The sequence below is a fragment of the Meles meles genome, chromosome 11, assembly GCF_922984935.1.
Source record: "Meles meles chromosome 11, mMelMel3.1 paternal haplotype, whole genome shotgun sequence".
Taxonomy (NCBI): domain Eukaryota; kingdom Metazoa; phylum Chordata; class Mammalia; order Carnivora; family Mustelidae; genus Meles; species Meles meles.
Genome location: NC_060076.1, coordinates 84,919,124 through 84,942,369, shown reverse-complemented (window position 1 = coordinate 84,942,369; position 23,246 = coordinate 84,919,124). Strand labels below are relative to the sequence as shown.

Here is a 23,246-nt window from a genome sequence, read left to right as displayed (position 1 = left end):
CGTACTCTCTGATTTTGACCAAGTGTTTTCCAATTGGCAAACTTAGGCAAAATTTCTGCATATACATCGAGATTCTGAGATCAAGAAAATTTTACGTATTTTCAGTAGCATATCAGGAAAGGGCTATTTCTATCTTACTTAAATAGTCTATTTCTCATGTCAGTTTCCTCATTTTGGAGCAAAAAAAAAAAAAATGTATGCTTTGTTTCTTTGTTTGGACATAAATGTTTAAAAGGCTTGCTCTGCCCAGAAACTAGGAATGAGGTGAGAAAACATGCATTAATAGGAGCCTCACGGCTTGGCCATCCTAGGGATCCTGAGTTTGGGGTGGTTTGCTCAGCCTGTCTAGTCTGACCCTATGTGGCAGCTGGGTGGGCAGCAAACATGCATTTGATGTAGGTTAATGGGGGGCCCCACAAGGGACACAGTGATGGCTAATCCCTCCCAGGTACAGGTATATTTTCTTCAGGTAAGGTGGCTCCGGACCCTGGAAGAAGACCCATTCTGTAAAGAAATTTGATGAGGTATTCTAGCTTGTTGTGGTTTCCTGAGAGCTGACTAAGGAGTGTGAATTTCTCAAAAAATTTATTCCAATAGGCTGTTAAACAGATTTACCTTAAACAGTTCAACAAGGTAAAAAACTATTTATTTGGTGTCCCAATTAAGAAAAAAATTCTCTGATCGCTCAACCATATTGGCTGACGTGATGTTTCTCCCCCCAGCCCCTCGCTAATAATTCTGAACAATTTCTAATTCTCTAGGTTCTCAGTTTTCTCCATGTCAGTATCACCATAATTTGGTTTGTATGTATTTTCATCTTACTGCAAAGATATTGTGTGTTTATCCTAGAAAACCTAGAAACTATAGAAACATTTCTACATGAAAATAAACACTGCTCATAACCCCAAAGATTACCAACTGAAATAACAACTCTCAACATTTCAGCATGTTGTGTTCTGGTTTTCATTTTATGCAGCTTTTAAAAATAACAGATCGTACAGTAAGTGCAGATTTATATTGTATCGTGACACTTTTATATTTATATTTACTTCGTTTTGCATTGTGGTGCTGCTATTATATTATTTATTTGCTATTATACTTTGTGTGTGTGTGTGTGTGTGTGTGTGTGTGTGTGTGTTTAATAGTGTTGCTGGCTTCTTGAGGTTGGGGATAGAATATTTTCAACTCTGTGAGTCTAAACACAGTAGAGCATTGGCCGGTAATTTGAAGTAATGAAAGAATAATGACTGCTTATGCATTAAGCATTAGAGGAAATGTAGGAGTAAACTGGACACTGATTCTGGTCCTGGAAGCTCTCAGTCCACTGGCAAGACAGTCTTCTCATAGACATTCTAATTCAGGGTAGATGGAGCCTTGCCCATAGGACCTTACGTGCAGTGTCATTTCATCTGACCATAGAGTCACAGCGGACTGAAAAGGACTTCTGAGGATATTGGGATGTGGCACACTTTGGCTAAACTGTCAGAAAAAAAGGATCTTTAGGGATCAGTAGTTGCTTCTTTCGTTTGTTTAGAAGTAAGAGATCTGGACTCCCATTAAGACGCCAGACCTCAAAAGGGGAGAATCCCCAGAGGTGCTAATGACTTTAAATTTGGGACAGTCTGAATGCAGAGAAGACCTTCGTGGGTAGAGAACATTTTGTAAAATTCCAGTCCCCCCATTCTAACCACAGTCATCAGCCTCAGCTCAAGAAGTTGGAGAAAGGAGAGTGGATGGTGTTACCTTCTCTCCTCCTTGCCTATCCTCTCACTCGAGCTGTATTCCCCATGTCTAGGAGAAAAACATGATCAGTTAGAATGGATGAGGACAAAGAAATCTTAGCGGAATAAACTGATATCATCTGGAATGGTGTGCAAGCTACACTCCTCCTTAATACAGACAGGTCTTCCTAGGTGCAGATTTGTAGTTTGTGAAGCGAAACTTAGACCTCGGCAGTCCAGTAACTAACTTTTGACTAGATAGTTGGGGTTTCTCTCAGTCTTTTGAAAGCTATTATTAGTTAGACCATGAGCAAAAAAAAAAAAAAATCTAATCTGGAACTTGTGGTTCATGTTTATCTAGTAGGTGAGAATGTATAAAGATCAAAAAACAACAGTGAAACCAGAATATTAAGTGTTATACCAACCTTTATTCTGAAGATACATACCACTTGGTGATAAATAACCTAATCTTCTTTTCTGAGAATTACATATTTCACAATATGCACATACAGGAAAAATAGCTTGACATGATGGGCATTACTTTATAATTCTGAATATTATGTACGAAGATAAGACAGACTTCCTGCTTTCATTTTTCTAGCTTACAAAAGCTGATTCTTACCTTAATGGGCTGAAAACAAACCCATTAAGGACTTCTGCTTTTCAGGCTTATTTTCCTTCTTTTCGCATTTTCTGTCCCTTGTAGTGGGACTGAGCCGGCAGTCATTAGGGCCTGTCCGCAAGAAATGGCAGAGAGGAAAGGGCTCATCATTCAGTGTGGCTACCTATTAATAACTCCCACGAAAGCAGTCTGTGAGAAATGAGATAGCAGCTATTGCATGGGAGAGATATTGGATTATTTGTGGACTTTATCCCATTAAGCTCTTCTTTATGTTCATTTCCAAGGCTAATTAAACAATCGAGTGCACTATTTATTCAGCCCAAAGGGAGTGTTCCCCAACAAGGACAGCTGGCTGAGGGGTAGAGTTATGAGCTATTTATAAAATATATTTCAATCAAAATTTTAGAAATACAGCTTTAAAAAACCTTCTCCCAATGCTGTGGTTAAATTCCTAATCACTCAACTGTGTGTTTCTGTTGGGATACCATGTCTCCTCCCTCACCCAGATGTTGATAATAAGAGGTCAAAGTGCCCAGAGCTGGAGCTAAACATTAGGTTCCCAACCTGAAAGAGCCTTGAGGTGGTGTTCGAGAAAGATTTCTAGTTTTCTTGCTGTCATCGTGGTTTTTACCTAGGTTGTGAATAAACCTCTCTCCCCGCCCCTCTTTTTTTTTTTTCCCAGTGGCAAAAATAGAATGTTCGAAGTCATTGGAGAAACCCTGGAGCATGATTTCCCAAGCTGGATGGCGAAGATCTTGAGGCAGCTTTCTAATCCTGGACTGGTCATCGCTATCATTTTGGTTATGGTGTATGTGCTTCTCCACTCATAGACAGGGTCTTTGTAATGAAGAATGGCTCCTTGTAAATTTCAGCTTTTTTTTTTTTTTTTTTTTAAGCTTTCCCACGCTCTCTAAGGGTTGTGCTGTAACCTCCCCAAATTCAGGGCTGATTACATGGTGGTGAGAGTCTGAAATTCATGAGCCATTTTCTAATCCTATTGGATGTAATTCATAGCCATCTGCATCTGTCTTTGCCTGCCTAGGATTATAAGATTTGTTCCCAAGTAACCAAAATAATTATCAGTAAACAGCTAAAGCAAGGGAAACATAAATGCTAAATGCTAGATCTAATCAGCACACCGAGCTTCCCCCCCGTCTCCTGGCCCCCACCTTTTGTTCCATAAAGCAGATGGCTGGGAACACATAGAAATGATGAGCCTCTGAGTTAATATTCCCTCTGGGGACCCTGTTGGCTATATTTTAGGACTAAGGGTTTAAGGGGTTCTAGAAAGTACCATGTCCTTGTTCCTGAAAGGCCATCAGTAAGTGTGTGTCCACAGTAATACAATCAGAGAATCAGAAGGGTCTTGGAAAGGTCACTTAATCTATCCCTTCAAAAGTCAGAGGTGGTATCCAAAGGGGAACTTGGGAGGGGGTTTTTGTCTCCATGTAACTTTCATTGGCTTCTCTTGACCACCACAGAGATAAAATTACATTCTGAGGTAAAATATATGCTTACTGTCAAAGAGCGAAAAAATAAAAAAATAAAAAAAATAATAATGCCCTAGACCTCTCTTTCAACCCTGAAGCCCTCTGAAATGGAAAGTCTGAAACCATCATTGCGCTCTCTCAGTCAAGGGGGGCAAGTAGGAAACCACCCTCAGAAACACTTTAAAAACAAAGCTGATGCAAAGGGTGGGATTTGTTTTTTAAAAAGGTAAAATTAGGAAATCTTCTGAAAACAATGATTTGAAGTACATGAATTGGGTTCTGGCCCAAGTTGTTAGCATCATCTTTGTGATGGTCAGTCATGGTCATGGTAATGGGGCACATCCGAGACGACGGGTATCATCATTAAAGTGATTTTCCCTAGATAAGAAAGAGTATAGTATAGCAAAATGGTAATAGTAGGTTGACAATAAATCCAACCTCTTTACGTGTGACCCCTTCTCTGAGGGTGAGCTAATAGCCCATGGGGATAATTCAACAGTAAAGCAGATTACGTTTATTTTTCAGAGAACCTTGATCGTGGGGTGGCCTTCAGAATCTGGTAGTGAGTCTCTGGTGCATACGTGTTAGAAATTGACCTGCTGGATGCAGCCTGTTTCACCAGATGGCCCTTGAAGTGATTTTTCTTTTCCAAGTTTTCATGTTACAGTGGCTTCTGGGACCACGTGAAGTATTAACCTGGTTTTTAAAAGTCAAGGCCATTTAGTGGTATAAATGAGATCCTATATTAAAAAAATAAAACCCAACAAAACTTAATGTCAGATTTTATGACTGTCGTCTTAACTTACTGAGAGACAGATTTATTTTTAAGCAAAGGAGCAACATTGTTCTAATGCCACCGATCGAAGATTTAACAAGCTGAGAGTGTGGAAGAAGAACTAACGTTGCCTGTGTTCCAGGCACTACCTGTACATTAATCATTGAATTTCCACTACAACTTGAAAGGGTTGGCCTCATCAATCCGTTATCGATATTACAAGGAAGATCTACCCCCAAATCAAGTGCCTAATAAGTCAGTTCAAACCCATGTCCTATTTCCCATCTGTCATCCCCCCTAAGTCTTTGAAGCACCAAACACTGAGTTTGGGAGGAATGGGAAAATACAGAATGTACAGAAGATCTCGAAGTCATGTGGCAGGGATGGTCTATACCCATGGTCGGCACATTTTTTTCTTAAAGGGCCAAATCCTAGATATATTAGGTTGGATGGGTCAAACGACAAAATTGGGTGTATTATATAAGTACTTAACATAACCATGTAAAAGTGTAAAAACCATTCTTAGTTCATAGGCCAGGCAGAACAGGCTGGGAGTCATTTCTGCCCTGGAGACTACAGTTTGCCAACCCTTGGTACAGATTGTGTAGTGAAAAGCTGGCAGGATATGAGGTCAAATCGATGTCCTGCAAGGCTGATTATAGTTCTGAGGTTCTGATTTAAAACCCAATTTCACTTTATTGCTGACTTGATTTTTCGAATCCTGAGATCTCATCTTCCAGTTCATGGGGCTCATGCAATTGGCTTGGCTCTTTATTACCTTTAATTAGAGAATGTTACACGTTATAAGCATTTTGAATTTCCCCAATGGATCATATTACATCAGCTTGGATGGTTTTTGGGTAACTGAGTAGATTTCAGGTTACTTCTCTGTAGCCGGATTCATTCCTTTGGAGACTAGAGAATTCCAGAACTATGAGTGACTTGTGAGGTCTTTGAGTTTATCCTCCAATCCAGGTACTTTTCTAAGAACATCCATATAACACACACACACACATACACACACACACATTTATTGAGCACGCACTTCATGCCAAATAGTATACCAAATGCTTTCATGTACATAATTGCATTCAAACTCCCATCACTCATATAAGAGATAAACAAACCCAGCTAAACCATATCAATAATTGTGTTGCTAGCACCAGATGGCTCATAAAGGATATAATCTGGCATGGTTGGGGAGTAGAGGAAATGTGTTTAGTATCTAGTTATTTGCAACAAAGAGCAATGCCAGTTACCTTTTTTTTTTTAAACTGCATTTTGTTTGTTTGTTTTGCTTTAAATGAAGATGAACATATTTATTTTTACACAAATGTTTGGCTGGAATTTGCTCTTTCTAGAAATGTAAATGTCAACTACAAGTTAAGAATATTCCTTTATAAAACATTTTCTTTTCGAAAAAGGGAGAAATGCAAACAATACATCCTGTGGAAATAAAAAAAATCCATGTTAGTGAACTATGATGAGGAGGATTATATTCTTTGCTATAAAAGCCAAAGGAGGAAATTTAAAGCAGAAAGTCAGTTTTTTTATTCTACACATTCCCTATGCTTTAGGAGATTAATGTCAACTTGAAGTGTTACTTTCAATTATGATTTCAACTGGTATTAGTACATTTCCAAGAAGAAGCTACAGTTAGGCAGCGGGGTATGGTAGACAGAATGCCGGGCTGTGGAAGAGGACCCCCTTGGGTCCCATCTTCCCAGGTCACCCCTAGTAATCATGTCCCAAATGTACTTCTTTACTTCTGTGTACTTCAGTCTTTCATCTGTACAATTAAAGATTAGAGTAGAAAATATCTTAAAGTCCACTCCAGTGCCCCAGTGTTCTATGATTTAGTGACTGTAAATTTAAGAAGACTTGAACTAAAAAATAACCATAAATCTTATTTTTAAAATGTAGCTTGACCATCTATTACCTCAATGCTACTGCAAAGGGCCAGAAGGCAGCAAATCTGGATCTAAAAAAGAAGATGAAACAGGTAGGATATAATTTATCTCACTAACATATTATCTTTATTAATGGCAAGTGGTAGGAAATACCAGGAAAGCTCATGTTCTTCTTTCCTTTTTGTATTGTATAGCAAGCTTTGGAGAACAAAATGCGCAACAAGAAAATGGCAGCGGCCCGAGCAGGTTGGAGGAATGTTGATGATTGCAATTTTCCCGCTACAGAAGAATGCTTTTTCCTTTTTTTTCCCCCTCTCTCTCTAAATGGGGCATTTGATGCATGTGCTGTTACTTCTGTGAGTGAGTCATGCCACAATTTTTACTGTTCACCTTTTGAGACCCTCTTAGCCCTCATATCCAGGAGGCTTAGTTGTTTTCCAGTGGGGGAAAGACAAGAGAAAGGAAAATTCAGACATGCAAACTTGGCAGTAGTAATGGAAAGGTGACTTTGCAAGTTGACAGAAGATGAAGATGACATCCATATAGTCATATGCAAATAGCAGACACAAGGGACACCTGGGTGGCTCAGTCAGCTAAGTGTCTGCCTTCTGCCTAGGTCATAATCTCAGGGTCTTGGGATCAAGGCCCCTGTTGGGATCCCTGCTATGCAGGGAGTCAGCATCTCCCTTTGCCCTTCCCCTCCACCCAACTCGTGCTTTCTCTCTCTTAAATAAATAAATAAAATCTGGGGCGCCTGGGTGGCTCAGTGGGTTAAAGCCTCTGCCTTCGGCTCAGGTCATGATTCCAGGGTCCTGGGATTGAGCCCCGCATCAGGCTCTCTGCTCGCTGGGGAGTCTGCTTCCTCCTCTCTCTCTGCCTGCCTCTCTGCCTACTTGTGATCTCTGTCTGTAAAATAAATAAATAAAATCTTTAAAATAAATAAATAAATAAAATCTTTTATTTATAAAAAATTAGTCACAAATGCAGAGTCTCTCCTGCTCAGTGGGACCATTTTTAAACATAGATGGATACACAGGGAAGATACCATTAGGCTCTTCTGAACCCACCACTGTTGATTTCCCGGAGTCTTTTCTAAATCATTAATGTCTTTTTTTGGTAACCTCCTTAATTTAAAAACATTCCAATAAGGTATATGCCTATTTGCCAAGATCCCCTATACGCTCTGCATTCCTCATGGAAAAGTGATGTCTAAGAAGTATAGGGAAAATTTTTTCAAACTTTCCCCTCATTCTTAACCTTAAAACTTTTACCATTACTAGGGGTTTCCCCTGTGTAAGTAACAGAACCCAACCCAAATGGATTTAAGTAGAAAATAAGTAAATTCAGTAGCCACACAAATGAATAAGAGAGTTGGTATGTATGGCTTCAGGCCACATTTTACTCCAAGTTTAGAAGCGAGCAGAGCTGAGCCCCATTTCTCTGTAGTTCTTTCAACGCTACTCTTTCCACATTGGCTGACCTTTATGGCAACAGGAGCAGATGTAACAATTTCCAGTGCTATGTCCTTGTATTACACTTGTCTTAGATTTATTTTTTTTTATTACTAAGTTACTTGTATCTTCAATTGCATTTAATTTTTCCAGCTTCGACAAATTAAATTATAATACATATTTAAGCAGACGACGTGCATTTTGATATGCATATCCATTATGAAAGGACTCCCACCACTGAGTTCATTAACACATCCCTCACCTCACATATTTACCTTTTTCTTTTTGCTGAAAAGACTTAAGTTCTACTCTCTTAGCCAATTTCAATGATATAATATGGTATCATCAACTATAGTTCACTGTGTTACACATAATAGTCTCAGACCTTATTCATCCTACGACTGAAAATTTGTACCCTTCTACCAGTCTCTCCCTATCCCCCCCCACCCCCAAGCTTCTGGTTACCACCATGCTACTCTCCGTGTTCATGAGTTTGACTTTTTTTCCTTTTTTTTCAGATTCCACACATAAGTGATACCATGCAGTGTTTGTCTTCCTCTGTCTAGCTTATTTTACTTCCCACATTATTGTAAATGGCAGGATTTCTTTTTTTATAAGGCTGAATATTAATATATTATTATGATATTATACACATATCACATTTTCTTTATCAATTTCTCCGTGAATGGAATCTTATGTTGTTTTTATCCTCCCATGCTGCAGTGAGCATGGGAACACAAATTTCATTTCCCCTGGATATATATCCCAGAAGTAGGATGCTGGCTCATAGGATAGTTCTATTTTTAATTTCTTGAGGAACTTTTGTACTGTTTTCCATACTGGCTATATCACTTTACATTCCCACCAGCAGTGCACGATGGTTCCCTTTTCTCCACGTCCTTGCCAGCATTGTCTCTTGCCTTTTTGATAAGAGACATCCTGATGGTGTGAGGTGCTATCTCATTGTGGTTTGGTTTGCATTTTCCTGATAGTGATCTCGAGCACCTTTTCATGTACAAATATTAACCACGTGTATGTCTTCTTTGAATTAATGCCTGTTCAGTTCCGTTTCCCATTTTAAATTAGGTTATTTGGTTTTTATGTTGTTGAGTTGTTTCATTGCCTTGTCTGTTTTGGATATTAACCCCTTATCAAATTGCAGGTATTCTCCCCCATTCCACAGCTTGCTTGTTCATTTTATTGATGATTTCCTCTGCTGTGCAGAAGCTTTGTAGTTTAATGTTTATTTTTGCTGCTATTGTTCTTCATGTCAAATACAAAGATCATTGGCAAGACCAAGGGCAAGGAATTTTTTCCTCCTAGGTTTTCTACTAGGGGTTTTATGGTTAAAGGTCTTACATTTTGTATTGACTTTTGTGTATGTTATAAGGGTTCAGTTTCATTATTTTGTATGTGGATATCCAGTTTTCCCAGCACTATTTATTGAAGAGAATATCCATTCTTCATTGCGTATCCTTAGTACTTGCCAAACACCAAGTGGCCGTATATGTGTGTGTTTATTGCTCGTTTCTCTATTCTGTTTTAGTGATCTTACTGTCTGTTTGGATGCCAACACCATACCATTTAATTACTGTAGCTTTGCAATATAGTTTGAGATCAGGAAGTGTGAGGTCTCCAGCTTTGTTGCCTCTCAAGATTGTTTTGGCTATTTGGGATATTTCTGCGGTTCCATCAAATATAAGGATTGTTTTTTCTATTTCTTTGAAAATGCCATTGGAATTTTGATAAGGATTGCATTGAATCTGTAGATTGCTTTGGATGGTATGTGCATTTTCACAGTATTAGTTCTTCTAATCCATTAACATGAGTGATCTCTCCATTTATTTGTGTCTTCTTTAATCATTACATAATAATGTAATTATTATGTAATTATGTATTATGTAATATGTTATTACATAATAATGTAATCATTACATAATAATGGTCTGTGTCTCATGTTACCATTTTTGGCTTAAAGTGTATTTTGTCTGAGATAAATGTAGCTACACCTGCTTCTGGTTTCCATTTGCATGGGATATTTTTTTCCATCCCTTCACTCTTGGTTTCTGTGTGTCCTTAAAGCCGAAGTGAGCCCCTTGGGCATCTTAGAGTTGGAAGCAAATATGTCACACATGTCCTCTCTGCTCTTGTATTTGCTCTAGATTGTGACTATGACTTAACATGAGCAAATGAGTGTTTAGAGTAATGAGGGAAAAGTTCTGACTTTTAAGATATGAATTCTAGTTAAAGCTTACTGTTACCTTTATCATTTTAAATAATGATATAATCCTATTGCATGCTATTTATTTGATATTTTCCCATAATTTGTACTTAAAAATGTGTACAACCTTTGTAAAGGCAGAGACTATCTTATTCATAGCTGTTTTCTTAGAACTTACTATGGAACTTTATACATAACCGTCGTTTGGTAGATACCCACTGAATTCCTACGGGCTGATGAGAAATTCTTTTACTGGAAAAATTTTAAAAGGATACATTTTTATATTAATTATATAAATACTGAATAAATTTTATAAAAAGAGCAGAGCTCTCATTTTCACTATCCTGAGAAATAAGAAATATAGAACTATTTTGAATATAAAAATACTAAATATTATGGCAACGTGGGGCACATTTGGAAGATACAGGTTTCAGATCACCTCTTTCAGAACACTAAGCACAGTGAAAGCTAAATTGTCACTTGCTTCTTCATCTTTTCTCTCTCTCTTTCCCTCTCTTGAACAGCTGCGGCTGCTGGTAGCCAGTAACTTTCATAGACACGCTGGGACCCAGAAGTACTCCGCACCTTGCTGTTGAAAACCAGTGACTCACGTCAAAGGCAAGATGACAAGCATCGTGAAGTTGCTGCTCCCTTGTTCTAACACTCATGGATTGTCAAGGTCATGCTGGTCAGTCAAGGCCTTGTCAGTCCTAGTTCAGCAGGGACAATCTCCATCTTGTTCCAAATGAAGGGAATTGCTCCTGCACCCCCACTTTCTCCCCTGATTTCCCTGACATCACTTCCAACAAACTGAGTTTAAGAGTGAATGTGATTCAGCAAAACAGGTTACTGGTTTACCGTTTGGATTAATTAAAAATATTTTGCCCATATGGACTTGCGTGTTATACACTCCTTCTGCCTTAGTATTCTTTGTCTTGGAACAGAGATATTTCACCCTTTTTTTTCCTTCAGAGTTCAGAAATATTTTTATAAAGTATTCATTGTAATTATTTACTAACTCACAGTTTAAAACCAACATCTTGTTTTCCATTTTTTTTTTTCCTGTCTCTCCCTCTGGGGCCCCCACAACTGTACACTCAAGACTCTATTTGCTAGTGGGTTCAGTATGAAAAAGAATGGGCTTTTTAAAAGAAAAACCTTAAGGGAAATAGAGGTCTAAGTAGCACAGGGTTGAAGTTCTCTCAGCTTGAGGAAGTACATGGGTCTTAGACTACCTACCTCTTTGTGAGTTTTGGTTTTTTTTTTTTAAGACAGTTGTACATGATCGCAACTTCATGACAGCCTGATCATGACCTCCAATGATCACATCGCCTGAGTTTAGATTCTAATATTCCACGATGTGTCTTTGCTTTTTTGTTAAGGTTGGGAAAACGTACACTTTTATGGGGGGTCCTCAGTTTATGGATGTGCTTAAGTGTTAGTATTTATTCAAAGTTTGAATGGACTTTGAAGAGCGACAGTCAATGCCCTCAGCTGGGCTTGTTGTGTGACTTCAGTTAGATCTAGGCAGTGTCCTTTTCCAGAGCTAAGCCAATTTGCCTGCCATTTCCTGCAATTGACTTGCTGGGTTTTGTTTCCATGTTTTTGAGTTTTTCCTCCTTTGCTCTTGATCTGGCTGTGAAATGATCTCCTGTTCCTCTGCCAATCCATGTGCTCCTCACTTGCCATCATACAAATTCAAGAGATACATCCTTTGGTCCAGTTATCGAGATTGGCCTCCATTCCCAAATGTATCTCTCCTCAGTAGGTTTTCTTGGGCCCTCATGTCTTTAATTCAGAGTCTATGATTTATACAGACTTTCCAGTGATTTTTAACAGTTCTTGTTGTTTCCAGTAATGCACGGATCATCTTTCCTCTCCAGATTGGAAGCTCCCTATGAGCAGGGACGCCTTTTAACTCCTTTGTATGCCTAGTAAGTATAGTGCTATATTCACAGGTAGGCACCGAGTAAATGCCTGTTAATTAAATTGAATCAATTTAACTTACAGCAGCTGCACTGTGAAACAAGAACTTCTGTTACCTGCATGAAAAATGTTACTCTGATGTCAGAAATGGAATTATCTGTTGCCCTGCAGGTTTATCATCTCATTTGATTCTAATGCAGATGAGTAAATAAAGCAAATGCTTGTTCATACATGGATCGTTTTTGTACTGTATAGTAATAAGATTAGAGAATTGGTTTATATGTGTGGCCAAGTGAGCAATGTGGGTGATGTGCCCTTGTTCTTGATCTACTTCATAACAAAGATGATGAGAGATGACAAACCGTCCCCCAAGGCCTTCATCTCCTAAAGGTAATTTCCTTTTTTTTTTTTTTTTTCAGTCTCGTTACCATCTGTCACCATACACAGTTATTACCAATAGTATTGACTACACTCCCTGTACTGTGCATTGCGTCTCCATGGCTATTTTATCATTGAGTTTATACCTCTTAAAGCAATTGTACTTTTGGAACAAATGCTCATGGTATAAGAATTCAGGCATGATAGTCTAAGTTTCAGCCTTTCTGAAAATTAAGTTGGATTTTTATGGCACCTAAATACCCACCTGATTTAAGTGAAGCATTTTTAGAAACTTTAACTCTTTTAGTCTCCAGAGAGCTGCCCCAAATGTTTCCCCAGTACCACCTGAACGAGCATCTGAAAGAGTGAAGGCCACTTCTACCATTGTCTGAGGACTAGTCTGAGAATAGCCTTGTACCGGGAAGGTTCTGATTGCTCTGGTCTAGTTCTGTTTCGTTATTTCTAAATATAATGATCAGGGCCATAGGAAGAATTTTAGAAGGCAAATGAACAAACCAACCAGCTAGACTGCACCTATCATTTTTTTCTGAGGGGAATAAAAAATAAATTCTGGCAAATATATGTGGAAACTAAATTTACTTCTCTGAAGAGCTTTTCGATTTGAAAACTGAAAAACTGCATTTTGACACATGGTTTGAATCATTTCCTTTGGCTTCTGAGAGGAAGCACACAGTTTAAACCATATCAAGGGGTTCATATTAACAATACTTTGACCTGAACGGTGTTTTCCCTACCTACCTGATGGATCCCTACCTGTACCAGAGCCATGCTGGCCAGGTTTGAAAATATATTTTGGTGACCCAAATATCATCCTATGGTGAGGTGTAGTTCCCCTAGTTGCCACAGGGGGTCAGCCTTTGCTATTGTCACTCTTCAGTTGATGAATTAATAAGAGGTTTGAGATCCATTTCCCTGTCTTACACTTCAGTGCTGGAGCCCTGCCTTAACCTATGTGACGCTACTGGAACTTGCAATATTTCACTTTGATTTACCAGCTCTTTCCTCAGGGAATATGAGTAGATTGTAGGGAAATGGGCTTGTAATGCACGCTGGGACCACACTGGGTGCGAGATCACCAGGAACCACCCTGGGTAGTACACCTTCCTCCATCTGATAAACATTTATCAAACACTTTGTGTCACATGTTCGTCAAACATAACGTATCCCAAGTATCACCTGCTCTGCTTTCTCCCACTGTTTCCTACTACCTGACAAATTGATCTTCTTGGTTTCCAGAATCTTCTAGAATGATACTACAACTTACGAAGCCATTTTAAGATCGAGGAAAATCAGTGTTAGCTTTCCATTTCAGGCAAGACTGTCCCTTTCTTCACCGTGACACAGGTATTACAGTACATTGTCAGAAACTGGAAAAGAGTTTTACTATTTATTTATTCTCTATCGAGTGCAATGCCAGCAAAATCCAGATGTTATCCTCACCTTTCCCAGACTTCTTCCAAAGCTAGGATTTTTTGAAGGGCAAATAACCCTGGGCTTCAGTATCGGCATCACATGCTTAGTAAATTGAATGCAAACAAAGAAGTTTAGCCTGCAGTGGAACGCCAAGTTCTTTGGTGGGGGGTGGGGGGTGGGGTGTGGGGTCGCGGGGTGGGCGTGGGGGACCAGTGAGATGGGAATCTGATGACTTTTATTTCCTCACTTAAGTCAAAAATATACCCAGTTATAACTTTTTTTTTTTTTTTTGCGCCTTGTTTGGTGTATGAGGATAAAAGCAATTTGTTGAAAAATATATCCCACAAGAATAAGTAAGCTGGTTTCAAAAACAAGGACTTAAGAATGGGATTGGCAGTGCTCAGTTCTCAATGTAGGTATGTACTTGATTTTTTGGAAGACAGACATTGAAACTTGGAACTTAAGAATTTTTTTTTTTAAATGACCTATACTCATGGCCTCTTTTTGTCTTTACTTCCTGAGAGAAGAAAGTACCAAAATGTGATGGTGACAGGAGTTCTCAAGCCCCTTTATGAGATTTATTTTCCTCAGAGTTGTCTGGTAATGGATTGCCTTGATACTTGGCCTTGGATGGTCCAGCTGCCTTTTCCAGGATGGATCTTGGTGAGTTAATAACTATGAATAATAGAAAAATATATACGAGAAATACTTGACCTCTTCTGAGAACTTAGATTTTATATAACACCAGCTTTTTCATACATACCAAGAAGTTTTCATATAAATCCTTGTGGTTATTTAAAACCTCGTAATAGGAGTGCCTGTGTGGCTCAGTCAGTTCAGTGTCTGACTCTTGACTTTGCCTCAGGTCATTATCTTAAGGTCCTGGGATCCAGCCCCGTGTCTGATCTGTGCTCAGCAGGGACACTGCTTGAGGCCTCTCTCTCTCCCTCTCCTCCTGTCCCTTCCCCAACTGGCACACAAGCTCTCTCTCAAATAAATAAATCTTTAAAAAAAAAAAACTTATAATAGAGGTACATGTTCATTACAACAAATTTAAAAATTTTGCATAGAATAAAAATGAAAAAACCTCCCAAAATCCCATAATTCTACCATCCAGAAAAACCGCTGTTAGCGTTTAGATGCAGTTTTTTTTTTTTTTTTTCCTTCAAATTCACACACATATACCCACAGACTCCATAAAATATTTTGGATCATAAGATATATTTAGTTTTATCTTACTTTCTTATTTAACATTTTCCCATATCATAAAATTACTTCAAGACAATTTTTAATGACTACAAAATATGTCACATACTTTAAGGAAATTGTTCAAAACCTCATGTTTCTCATCTCTGAAAATGGGAATAGTAACAGTCCTACCCCATAAAATTTCTATTCGGGATTAAAAGAGAAAATCTGCATAGGACACAGCACCATGCCTGGTGTGTGGTTAGTGCTCAGCAATAGCCACGGTTGCCATCCTTGTTTTTAGGGAGTTCTAAATAATTGTAGTTATGGTGTAATTAATTTTTCTGCTTGACCATACATATAAGCTCTGTGAAGTAATGGAGAACACTATTGAAATGAGAATTATCCAAAGCCTGATCATAATTTTTATGGTTACACTGAAAATATGGTGAGCCCCAATATCTAAATTTAAATAAAAACAAGATTAGCCTAAAAAACTAAACTTACACACATGCGGAGGTCAGATGCTCCTTTCTTAAAAAAAAAAAAAAAAATCCTGCTTTGTTGGTTCTCTAAACACCTGCTTACTTGCTCTGTCATATGATCCGGCCATGGAATTAGCTATCTGATGTGCTTATATATTAGAGTATAAGTTCCTACAGGTATGGTTAGCATTTTGCAGGGATTATATAAATGGGCTAAATAAGGACCGTGAGTCAACAGGAACAGAGAGTATGACTGAGTTGGGTGTTAAAATCCTAAAGTGCTTTTTTTTTTCTTTTAGGATCTGACTTTTTTCCTATAGGAGTATACAGCACAGATTTGATATAGAAGTAAATGGAAGAAATGGCTTCAGCACACATATTGAGAAATCAGTCTATATATTAAGGCAGGCCAAACTGAATGACATTAATTAAGAGAATTTTTTTGTGAATGTGGTCTTGTTATGCCTGATGTGAAGATACCTCTGAAAAAGATAATAGATAAATAGTTCCGAAGGGCAAGATGCTTAGGACATGGGCCTCGGAACTGACAAATTCTTCCAGTGGGATTCAAAGTTGCATAAGCGACTATGGCATGACCCTCAGCAGGAGAACATCAGCCTGCTGCAGAAGGAGCCATTGGCTGGATCTACAACCAGTCTCAATGGGATATGGAATGAGTTGATTCCGTGGGAAATGTTTGTCCCTGGTGAAGTAGTAGATGAGACCCAGTGGACATACTCAGCCTTTATATCACGGAAAAGGCTCCATACATGTCAGCTCAACAGACTACTAGATTAACCATGGGGGCTGAGTGTGGCGTGGCGGTTGAAGGGGTGGTTCAAGAGCACTGTCTAGGGAGTCTAAGGTTTGAGCTCAAGTTCTGTTCCTGGACTAAAAGCATTATTCACTGGCCATGTGAATTTCTGGTTATCGTTACTAGCTTTTTTTTTTTTTTTTTAAGATTTTATTTATTTATTTATTTGACAGACAGAGATCCCAAGTAGGCAGAGAGGCAGGCAGAGAGAAAGGGGAAGCAGGCTCCCCGCTGAGCAGAGAGCCTGATGCGGGGCTCGATCCCAGGACCCTGGGATCATGACCTGAGCCGAAGGCAGAGGCTTAACCCACTGAGCCACCCAGGTGCCCCCATTACTAGCTTTTTGACCCAGGCTGACTACTTACCCTCACTAGGCTTCCTTTTTGTCATCTTTAAAATGGATTATAATCGGCTCTGTTCGGATTGCTGTTGGAATCGCATGCGATGATGCTGCTGATGAAAACTGGCCTGCACCGTTTGGCAGGTAGCACACAGGTCAGTGCACAATTAACAGCTGGATCAATATTACCCATAATTCTCCTTGTCAATCAGATATTTTCATTTGAAACTGTTAGGAATATTTTTAAAAATTAGTATGATTTTAATTGAGCTGATTCAGAGAGCTATTCATCTGAAACCAATTGCAAAATAGGTTTTACTCAGTTGGAAAAACCCAATCTTTCACAGACCCAATAAAAACAACTGTTTGATGGGGAGGGGGCACCTGGCTGACTAGTCCACAGAGCATGCCACTCAATCTCAGGGTCGTGAGTTCGAGCTCCATGTTGGGCATTGAGGTTATTTACAACAAATACATAAACAAACAAAACTCTGCTCAGATTATTTTGGCACCACATTCTTAGTATTTTTGAGGAGGGTGTGTTTTAGTAGCAGAGTGGCTTAGCAAATATCACATAAGCAGCATTAAGTGAATAAACATGTGTGTGACTGAGTCTTAGGCCCCAGTGCTCTAGTCCGGTCTCTACTACTGATGAACTGTTTGACTTGTTAGGAACGGGGCAGCTTCTTTCAGTCTCATTGGCAAGATAAGGATTTGCACAGCACTGTGTCTCTGATGCCTTCCTATCCTTTAAACCAGAGCTGCCCCCAGTCAGGTAGGCACCAGTCATATGGGAGATTGAGCCCTTGCAACATAGCTGGAAATATAAGATGTGCTTCCTGATTTGGAAGACTGTGTCATTTTGATGGAGTGTGGGAAAGATATTATTTTGCAGATTTGTGGCCAAATGAACTAAATTACTAAAGTTCTTTTCACTCGTTTTTTTCCCTTTAACATGGTTACTACGACATTTTAGACGACATGTGGCTTCCATGTGTGGCTGCATTCCCTTTCCATTCTATAGTGAGTGCTGCTCTAAAAACTTGATGAAATAAGTTTCCGTGATGGTTTCAATTAAATTGTACACAGAGCTGGCTTTCGGCTATGCTGGGAAGTTTATGGTAAGCTGCTGGAGCTGGCGGCTCCCACCCATCTGATTTCAGCAGCTGATTTGCATTGGGGGGTGGGAGTTGCTGCGTTTGAGGAAGTGGGAAAAGAAATACAAACGGATTAGATTAGAGTCCAGTGGAGATGGAGGGAAACTGCAGATTGAATCTGATGGAGTAAGGGGTAGAGGGAGGCCTCCAGGACAGTGGGGTACATGTGATGCTGTGCTGGTGGCCACGGGATCAAGCCCAACACGTAGAAGGGAGGAGAGACAATTCTGCTCCCCTGTGAATGGGGCACGCCACCACTGTGGCACTACCATCAACTGGCAGCTCAATATGGCAGGCCATTGGAGATGACCCACTTGAAAGGGTTCTGGTGTCCGCACGACAGACATCCATGACAGGCACTTCTCAGATACTGGTTTGAGGGACTAGAGGAGTAAAATAAGAGTCAGAGCAAGCTTCATGGTGAATGAGCCCAAGAGATCAATTCATAAACTGTGGATCAACAAACATAAACAGGTGGCCCTTTGTAGAGTACTAATGTTTATGTACCAAGACGTGGATGCAATGCATATGGGATCTTAACGTTAGTAAATACCTCCTTTGGACCTAAGGCTGGTAAGGTCCAGAGAAGGATTTTTAGCTAAGCAGCAGTAAGTTCTTGGGGTGTCTGGCTGGCTCAGTCAGAAGAGCATGCGACTCTTGATTTTGTAGTTGAGTTCAAGCCCCATGTTGGGTATAGAGATTACTAAAGTAAAGCGGAATAGGAATAGAATTGAGTAGAATAGAATAGAATAAAAATCAGTTTCTTGAAAGCAGTGACATGCCAGGTCAAAGAGTGGTGTCTTGCCCAGGTTGTCTGGGGGCATAGGGGAGCCAGTGAAGAGAGAGGAAGGAGTGTTGACAGGCATATACTTTGACACTTTTGTATTACCTTTTCTATTGCTTTATAATTAGTAGAATATAAATGGGGATCACAGAGCTTCCGTTTTTGGGACACAGGGATAATATTCTTGAAGCAATGATGGGATTGAATACTAACTCATACCATTTCCTAAGCCTATGAATTAAAAAAAAAACTCCAATTATTACTTTGTAATAGCATTTGTGGTTAATTTTTTTTTTGTGGTTCATTTTTCTTAAACATATTTGTCACATGGCTGTTGATTGCCTTCTTGTTGTTAATATGCATGCTGATCTGTGATGAACTATGAAAAATTAATAAAAGAGATCTGGCCCTAGGAAGGAAGACATTTCCTTCCTAGTTTTCCAAATTATTTAATTCTTAAGCCCCCTTTAGAGTTAGAAATTATGAAAAATGAATGTCACAAATCTGTGATTCACAAGTGATACCAGTTATTCCTAGAAATCCAGTGAATCCTTTTTGGCTTTGGGGTTTATTGGGTTCGTGGTCAGGGTCACACTGACTGCTGAGAAGTGTTTCTCCCTGCTAGTGCACAACCCAGCAAAGTGAATTGTTACCTCCTTGATGGTGAGTGATCGCGCTTTGTCTTCCTTAACAGCATCAGCTAGACCTCCAAGACTCTCACCTCTTCTTCCTTTTCTATTCTCCCTGGGGTTAACACCTGAGACTCTACAGAATCAACCAGTCTTCAGTGTAGGTTGGGAAACTACCTTATACGGTGCATAAATATTTGTGCGGCAGGCACTGTAGTAGGCTCCGGAACCCAGAATTGAACACTATCCTCCCTTTCCATAAGGACATTCCAGACAATAAACATATACACTGAATAAAAACATGAGAAAATTGGAAAGAATAAAGCAAACTCTGCCACCAATAATGGCCAAGAGAAAGGTAAAATGAGGGAAATGTGGCTGGGAAAGCTTGTCAGGGAGGGTGACCCTGGGCTGAGGACAAAAGCTGGACAAAAGAAAGGGACACCCAGAAGGCACTTGGAAGGTTTTGATTACTTACTCCCTCTTGGGGAGTAAGAAGGACCACACAAAAAGGGTTTAAATTACAGTGAACTCGATAGTTGGAGGCTTGACCATCATTTGCTTACTTTTGAGAAGTGACCATTATTCAAAAAATAGTGTTGTAGGGTATAATCCATACCTGCTCTACGTACATAGTCTCTTTAGTAAAAATAAGAAAGCCCAGAGGAATTGGATTGGAGTAGTATAAGAAAGTATAAGAATGCAGACACCTCCAGATAGGGACTGTTTTCCCCCAAAGTGACCCACCCAGGAAGTGACAAAGCTGGGGACCAGAGAGCCCTTTATTCCATGTTTTGTGCTCTTCCAAGGACATTGGCATCTTTCTGCTGTGCACTTCCTGCTTTAACAGAGACTGTAAACCCAGATGCCAACAGACGCCAAGAAAATGACACCCTAAGTTGTCTAGTAGGATACAATGGAAAGAAAAAGAATGGTCTTATCTTTAGGGAGCCTTAACTATTCAGTTCCAGCTAATTATTGCAGAACCAGGCCTCCCAGAGCTTCTGATTTTTAAAGAGAACCTGGAAACCTGGATTTTTATGTCACAAAGCAAAATATTTTACGTTAATAATTAGGACAAATTCATACACGCACGCGCGCGCACACACACACACACACACACACACACACACATGCATACTCCATCTGTCAGCAGGATGTTCAAGGACCATCCATGTACACTAAATATGAGGGCCCTTAGTGGGCACTCTGTTTCCGATACCATATGTCCATCACATAAACAGCTCTTTTTGTACACTCTGGAACCATTTTTCAGAGCTTTGATGTCTTATTTTCTTCTTTTAAAAAGCAATTTTTTGGGGTGCCTGGGTGGCTCAGGCTCTGAGCCTCTGCCTTCAGCTCAGGTCATGATCCCAGGGTGGTGAGATTGAGCCCTGCATCGGGCTCTCTGCTCTGCAGGGAGCCTGCTTCCCCCTCTCTCTGCCTGTCTCTCTGCCTACTTGTGATCTCTGTCTAATAAATAAATAAAATCTTTTAAAAAAGCAATTTTTCTTTTGGTTCACTAAGGTGTAGTCATGCTTTTCCTGCACAAAAAAAACGTTATTTGAGTTCAGCTCTCAAAATAGACTACCACGAGGGGGAGCCCAAACTTTTTTTTTTTTTTTTTTTTTAGTTTTATGTGAGGTTAACACTAATTAATGCAGTAACAGAAACTATTATTCTACGACATTTTAGGTCACTTCTTTCTCCTGAGATTATCTGTGTGGCTTGATTTTGTGAAGAATCATCTATTTAACTATGAACAGAGACAGCAAACAACTCGGCCCAAACTCAGCATCACAGCATATCAGCCTTTTAATTTTAATTTAATTTTATATTTTATGTTTCTATTTTATACATTTGATTCAGGTTGTTTTTGTTTTTGTTGTTGTTGTTGTTTGTTTGTTTTTTAAACCATGCTGTGTGCTCTAGGCAGAGGGCAAAGAAGCGGATCACACACTGGGGTCCCAGAGGCCTGTAATTCAAATTTGAAATCAAAAAGAAAGATAAAATACCCAGGATTCTCTGAGACAAGAAATTAGATGAAGGAAACCCCTGGTTGGTCCCCATGCAGTGAGGAGCTCGAGGCCGCTTCTCCCTTGCGCCTCGCTGTTCCCTAGGTTTGCAGCGTCAGTACCTCCGTGTCTCCTGGAATCTCTGTGAACCCCGCTCTCCGAACACGTCCATCCGCACACCCCGAGCTGAAATGTGGTTTGCTCGTGGATCTGCTTCCTGGTTGCTTCTGTGGTCTGGAAGGTGCTATTTTGGCAGCGCTAGAATTGGGATTTTGTTGTTGTTGATGATGTTTTTCTAATAACTCTTGTTTCAAGGCTCAGCGGGCATCTTCCCAGATCGCCTCCATAAGCTTGACTCACGCACTGTTCCCCGGGGGAAGCAGGACGAACGCGAGCTCTGAGCTCCAGGCAAGGGTTCGTCATGCAGTCCTCGCATGACCTTGAAGGTTGTCACAGAGGTGTCCTCGTCTTGCAGATAAGGCAGAGAGGGTGGCGAGGCTGTGCCAGCGAGGGTAGTGGCGCGGGACCAGGGCGTGTCTCATCCGCTGGATTGCACGGGGTCGGCCCAGTTCCAGCTTCATGGTCTCATCGTAGCATTTATAACTTGACCTTGACCGTCTTCTCCTTCTCCTCCCTTTCCCCTTCCCTTCCACCATTTTCTTCCTTCTCCTCCTGACTCCTCCTCCTCCTACCGATTCTTCCTCCTCCTCCTCCTCACCATCATTATTACTGCAGCTTATGTACGTCTGTTTACCCTATGAGTGTTTGACTCTTAAAGTCCAGAGGCCGAGTCCTGTCACTGCCGGTTCTGGGCGGTCCACGGAGCTCGGAGGGGCCGGGGAGTCTTGGTGAAGAGAAAGAGCTCCACGGTACAAGGTTTGGGGGCATCCGTCGCTTGTGAACCAAGCGACCTGAGGAAATACACACTGTCTCGTAACCTTACTGTCCTCCCCAGGAAAGCCAGGAGGAGATTAACACTTCTCGCCACTAGGCTTTGTGAGAGGCAGTTGAATCAAAGTCCACGAAGCGCTCCATGCAGGGTCTGCGACGTGGAGCTCCATATGGGTTAGGGATTCCAGCAGCCGTTTGATGTGGATGAATCTTGTTGAATTGACATTCCTGAGGCTCAAAGTGTGACATAGCTCACAGTTTTCAAGGCAGCTTTTTATGCTTTAAAAAAGAAAAGTCGTAGCGAGATTAATATTTTACTCTCACTGATCCATAGAATTAAGTTTAAGAATGAGTTGGTGACCAGCCATTAAAAGGTGGCAACATAAAAACGAAACAAATATCAAATAAAAATCATTTTTAAAATGTAAAGATTACTACATACCATATATATGTATGTATATAAAAGTTTTATTTATTTATTTGACAGAGAGAGAGCACAAGCAGAGGGAGAGGGAGAAGCAGGATCACCACTAAGCAAGGAGCCGGCTGTGACTCATTCCCAGGACCCTGGGATCACCACGTGCACTGAAGGCAGATGCTTAACCGACTGAGCCACCCAGGCACCCCCCCCCCCATACCACATATATTTAACATTTAAAAGTTAACATCCTTGAATTTTAGAAAACACAAAGCATTAGTTGCCCTCTTTGATAGTCTCTATGTTTGTTTTATGACAAAGATGACTTTTACTCTGCATCAGTGTTTGTTCAGTCATGCAAAGCCATCTCTCCATTAGGTGTTAGGATACACATTGTTTCACAGAAGCTTGTTTCTTTTTAAAACAAGTTTGGGGTTTTGTCAAAGTCAGTACTGCTTTTGCTCATTCAGATATTAGATCAATTTCTGATTTCCCAGGGGAACATCCTTCAATAACATTTATATCTTCTTCCATTTCCTCTCTTAAGATCTTTACAAAGAACTGTAGCCTAGAGCAAATATCCAGACACTCGAAGGG

General features: G+C 40.0%; 1 protein-coding gene across 1 annotated transcript in view; it reads left to right on the top strand.

The window, feature by feature from the left end:
- The window catches only part of TMC1 (transmembrane channel like 1), a 115,737-nt gene extending 103,414 nt beyond the window's left edge, over window positions 1–12,323 (top strand). Inside the window, exons 18-21 of the mRNA XM_046021865.1 lie at window positions 3,026–3,151; window positions 6,532–6,610; window positions 6,713–6,764; window positions 10,715–12,323. Of these exons, the coding sequence (XP_045877821.1) occupies window positions 3,026–3,151; window positions 6,532–6,610; window positions 6,713–6,764; window positions 10,715–10,737 (280 nt within the window). The 3' untranslated portion in view covers window positions 10,738–12,323. The remainder of the gene's footprint in view (window positions 1–3,025; window positions 3,152–6,531; window positions 6,611–6,712; window positions 6,765–10,714) is intronic.
- Window positions 12,324–23,246: the final 10,923 nt, after the last annotated feature.